The sequence below is a fragment of the Protomyctophum parallelum genome, assembly GCF_964188405.1.
Source record: "Protomyctophum parallelum genome assembly, chromosome: 11".
Classification (NCBI taxonomy): domain Eukaryota; kingdom Metazoa; phylum Chordata; class Actinopteri; order Myctophiformes; family Myctophidae; genus Protomyctophum; species Protomyctophum parallelum.
Window position 1 is genome coordinate 44349074 of NC_139707.1, and position 5460 is coordinate 44354533.

At 43.3% G+C, this 5460-nt stretch overlaps 1 protein-coding gene across 1 annotated transcript; it reads right to left on the reverse strand.

Annotated features, from left to right (window-relative positions):
• Positions 1 to 266: 266 nt before the first annotated feature.
• On the reverse strand, positions 267 to 3215 carry LOC310867029 (uncharacterized protein; the record flags this gene model as incomplete). The annotated part of the gene is made up of 2 exons (XM_083776822.1): positions 267 to 2643; positions 3116 to 3215. The coding sequence occupies 2 exons, from the start codon at positions 3213 to 3215 to the stop codon at positions 1031 to 1033; spliced, it is 1713 nt and encodes a 570-aa protein (XP_083632948.1). The 3' UTR covers positions 267 to 1030.
• Positions 3216 to 5460: the final 2245 nt, after the last annotated feature.

Sequence of the window (5460 nt, forward strand, 5' to 3'; positions counted from 1 at the left end):
GTAATATATGTTTTTTTCTGATCATTAGAATGTCTAGAACATGTTTTATTCATTATTGTGAAAGATATCCCCCAAATGTAAATTCATTTTTTTTTTTTTTTATAATAATTATAAATGTGCATAAACTTTGCACAAAAAAGTCCTAGTAGTAAAAAGTAGTAGTAAGGTTGAAATCATTTTTTTGCAAGTAGAAATTAATCCGGGTTTTACAGGGTTAACTAAAAACAAACATTAAACCTGTATATATAGGCAATTTTTGTAAGTAGGAATAAATTTAAAAAATCCCTAAAAACCACATCCAAAAATGTAATAAATGGCAGACAAAGTACTTAAATTTCCATCCCTTTATTGGCACACACCTTAAAGCATGTTCGCCAACCTTAATCCGGTCGTTTTCCACATGTCGGACTATTGACGTCGGAAAATCATACGCACCCCGCTCCGTAGTATTAACATAATTATGTTTTTTGAGTGGTGCAACCATAGGGTGCAGCACTCCAATGCCCAGCAATGTGTGTCCCTTGCTGGCTGGGTCTGCCCGTCCCAGCACGGCAATAGCGTTCGTTCACCACCAAGTGTCACTGTTGCGCAGCTCCCCCCCACACACACACACCAGAGAGACCTTCTACAGTACAGTACAGTACAGTACAGTACAACTCACTTCAGACAGGTCTGTTTTTTTATGCATTTTGACTTTTCTTTTGCCTCGTTTCTACTGTATACCAGTATACTTTTTCTTCTTACTTGAAATCTGTAACCGTAACTGCTGTGCCACCTCTGGGCGACTGATTTCCCCCTGCGGGATAATAAAGGTATCTATCTGTCTAACATGGTGATGGTGTGTGTATGGAAAGGAACAAAGGCACATGGAGTCTTCTTTGGATCTCTCTCAACAGTGCCATGAACATGTGCTGCATTTGTAGGCTCCTGGAGGCAGAAATGTAGGACTGCCCTACTCAGCTAGGGCATCACAACAGAAATACACTTTGACACATGCAATACAATATTAACCACAAGCCATGCAAGGCTTTTACCCCGTATGAGTTTGCATGTGTTTTTTTAGACCAGTTCTTGCACCAAAGCCTTTGCCACAAACTGTACACAGAAAGGGTTTTTCCCCTGTATGAGTCCTCATGTGTTCTTCTAGATGACTCTTTTGACTACAACCTTTACCACAAACTGTACAAGTAATGGGCTTTTCCCCTGTATGAGTACTCATGTGCTGTTTTAGCTCACCACTGTGAACACAGCCTTTGCCACAAATTGTGCACGTATACGGCTTTTCCCCTGTATGGGTACTCATGTGTCTTTTTAGAACAGCCCTTGACCCAAAACATTTACCACAAACTGTACAAGTAAAGGGCTTTTCCCCTGTATGAGTCCTCATGTGCTCTTTTAGATAACTCATGTGACGCCAGCCTTTACCACAAACTGTACATGTAATGGGCGTCTTTCCTGTATGAGTACTCATGTGCTGTTGTAGCTCAACATTGTGAACACATTCTTTGCCACAAACACTGCAAGTATATGGATTTTCACCTGTATGGGTACACATGTGCCTTTTTAAAACAGCCCTTGCACTAAAGCCTCTTCCACATACTGTACACAAAAAGGGCTTTTCCCCTGTATGAGTCCTCATGTGTTCTTCTAGATGACTCTTTTGACTACAGCCTTTACCACAAACTGTACACGTAATGGGCTTTTCCGCTGTATGAGTACGCATGTGCCGTTTTAGTTCACCTCTGTAAACACAGCCTTTGCCACAAACTGTGCAAGTATATGGCTTTTCTCCTGTGTGATCACTCATGTGCCTTTTTAGAAGAGCCTTTGCACCAAAACCTTTGCCACAGACTGTACAATTAAAAGGTTTTTCCCCTGTATGAGTCCTCATGTGCTCGTTTAGATAACTCATGCGACTCCAGTCTTTGCCGCAGACAGTACATGTAAAGGGTTTTTCACCCGTATGAATCATCATATGTCTTTTCAAATGTCCCTTTAGATTAAATATTTTGCCACACACGATACAACTAAAGCTTTTCTTCTCTGTTTGTTTTGATTTCAGGTCCTGGGACAGGACATTCAGTTTGTTTAAATCTGACTGACTTTCCCTGGTCTCTACCCAATCATTGTCTTCCGCATCAGATTCAGAACTGTGTGAAGAGAGGAGCTGGTCACCACTAGTTGGTTGTGATGGTACCCAGCACTTTACATAAGCTTGTGTTTTCATGTGTTCAGTTGAGGTGTGGTCCTGGGACAGCTTGTTGCTCAAATCAAAGTTTTTTCCTTTCACAAATACATTCAGTTTGTTTAAATCTGACTGACTTCCCCTGGTCTCTACCCAATCATCACTGTCTTCAGCATCAGATTCAGAACAGTGTGAAGAGAGGAGCTGGTCATCACTAGTTGGTTGTGATGGTACACAGTACTCAATATAAGCTTGTGTTTTCGTGTGTTCAGTTGATGTGCTGGCTACAGGCCCTGTTTCTCGGTTTTCACCATCTTCATTTTCTACTGGTAATGTCAACATTGACCCATCAGCCTCCTCTGGTCTTTGAAGTAGCTCCTCCTCTTCATCTTTAATATGTGGTGGCTCTGATTCCTCCTCGACAGGACTGGAGCTCCTCTCCGCTTCAGGGGAACACTCTTTAGACACAAAATATACAAAGAGACGTTTGAACAGTTTCCTGATTTAAAGCTAAAATAATGTGATACATTTCTAAATCATAACAGGGATTAAAGTGAATTTTAGAGTCATTAACTAAAAGCTGCGTAATCTTTGAAATGTTTCCATTTTTAGAGTACAGTCTATGCACTTTTTATGTTTGTCTTATTCATGCCCCCCCCGTGACATCACATCATGTGGCAGCCATGGACTTTCTGCATGCCCTTAAAGGTGCTCCCCACTTCACACGGTTTTTGAGCGCGCTAGACTGCTCCTCCTTTGTGTGTCTGTATGAGCACGGAATGTGCTCAGCTGATTGGCTGAACACGGAATGTGATGTATGATGATAAGAGCGCCGCTCTCTTCACACAAGTGTGATTTTTTATTGAAGAGTGGGCATCGCTTTAAGTCAAACTTGAACAACAATGTATACAAGACAAGTTCAGAATGCACCTGCCGACAGTAGCACAGCTCGGAATCTGTTCTTTAAGTCGAACTGTGGTGGGAGGGTGTAGCGCGAGGGGTTACCATTTTGTGTGGAAATGAGAGACATAAATTAGCATGTCCTGGCACGGCCGAGCAGTCTTTACATATCAAAATCCAACGTATAGTGGCAGACACCCCTGGCAATCTGGGAACACATCAGAGGATTGGAAAAAAAAACAGCAACGTCTGCTGGTTTGCTTATTTGAATTTGCCGCGCCGCCGCCCAATAGAATGTGGATAACAGGATTTTGGGCAATTTGGTCCCTCCTCCTCTTCCGGATATGTTTTCATTCCCACTACACAACAATGTATACAAGTTCTGAATGCCCCTTCCTTTTTTCTCTTTCTTTTTTTAAATTTTTATCCCACGATTTTGTAACCCAGTTTTCTTTTTCACCCAGTGCCAATTATCTAATGTAATCCTGGGCGCTACACTTCCTCTGCCAACCTGGGGGGGCAGCGGACTGACCTCATGCCTCCTTCTATGCATGAGGAGTCCAAGCTGCTTCTTTTTTTCACCTGACAGAGGGGAATTTCCCCGGCCGGACGTAGCGCGTGGAAGGGACACGTTATTCCGACCAGTTCCTTTCCCCTCCATCAGGCGCCCAGGCTGGCCAGGGGGAGGTAGTTTTAGAGACCAGGATTACGGCATGTTTTTGTGAGTATCTACCCTAGGGGACACGGGGAGATCATGCAAACTCCACACAGAAAGGCCCTAACGCCAACCCCCGCCTCGGGTATGGGCACTGATGACATGGAGGAGGGAACACGCCGCCAGTGCCCACAGCGTCCCCAGCGGGAATCGAACCCAGGGCCTTCTAGCTGTGAGGCGACAGCACTACCAACTGTGCCACCGTGCCTCCTGAATGCCCCTTCCGACAAATTCAGTAGCACAGCTCGGAATCTGTTACACCCCTGGTGAGTGGTGTTCCTGAAGAAACAGTGTGGGCTCGAGTAGCTCTCTATTCGATAATGTGACCCATATGGCGTCACAGCCACCCCCCCTCCCTCTGTTTTCTTAACGGTTGACCAAACATGACGTCACAGCCAAGAGGGCAAACGCCCACGGGAATAATTACGATAGCAATAGTGGACTCGCTACTCAGGCCCACAATAAACAGAGAGAGAGAGCTTGACACTCACTGAGTTCAGATTCGACTTCAGAGTCTTCAGGTTCGAGTTTAATGTGGTCTTCAGGTTCCTGTTCTGTTCTGGGTGGAGAACTCATCTTCACCTGCAGACTCCACAGATTGGTCTAGATTCTCTAGAATGAAGAAGTAGAATAAGGACATTAATAAAGGACTTTGATTTGATATGAATATGGACTTTAATAAAATAAAAGACAACTCTATCACTATGACAAGAGCAATATTACACAAATTTTGCCATATCTGGTCTCAATATTTTTTGATAATTTTTAACGTATGTGTAAGTAAATCAATTGCAATGTAAGCAACATATTTTTGCCATGTTTGCCTAGAGTAGGGCTGGGGCAGTATGACATTTTTATTACCGCGGTAATCCCCCCCCCCCCCCCCCAAAAAAATGGGAATAATAAAGAGGGCTAATAAAAGTTACAGGTATGGTGTGTGCGATATTAATTGTGAGATTACCATAATGACGGTAATCATTAAAGGACCACTTTTCAACCTATCTTCATATAATAGGTCCTCATGATAAAATGGCACGTTTTTTTCTACTCGGTCTGTGTCACATAGGAGGGCTGTGGGCAGTTCAGAAACCCACCCAACAGTGACATCAATGGAGAATCCAAGCTAATAGAAACTGCAGGCTTTCTAGTCCTGAAAAGTTGCAATGCAAAAATGGAAGCCATCATTCTCACTATAATAAACCCTGTTAGGGTCCATTTGGTTCCATTTGTACACTCTCAGAGTTACAGACCCATAACGTAAATAAATCTTGTTTAAAAAACAATCTGCCTAACGATGATGTCACTTGTGGTCGTGGACGGGTTTCTGAACTGCCCACAGCAGAGTGAGTGTGTGTGTGTGTGTGTGTGTGTGTGTGTCCGTCCAGCTGATGGTCGTTAATGTCAAAGCAATGCTGTTTATGCACTGTCAGATAGGTCTAGGCCTACATCTATTCTAAGGTAGCATATACCTGTTTAGACATATTATCCTGCTCATTACTGTGCGGAAATATACATAAATCTTCGTGTTTGAGCACAAAAAGCATTTTGAGAACCCACAAATTTCCGCGCACACTGTGTGGCCCCCCACACACAACCATTCTACAGTTGTGGCCCCCGGCCTAATCTAATTGAATACCCCTGCCATAAAGCATTACACTTG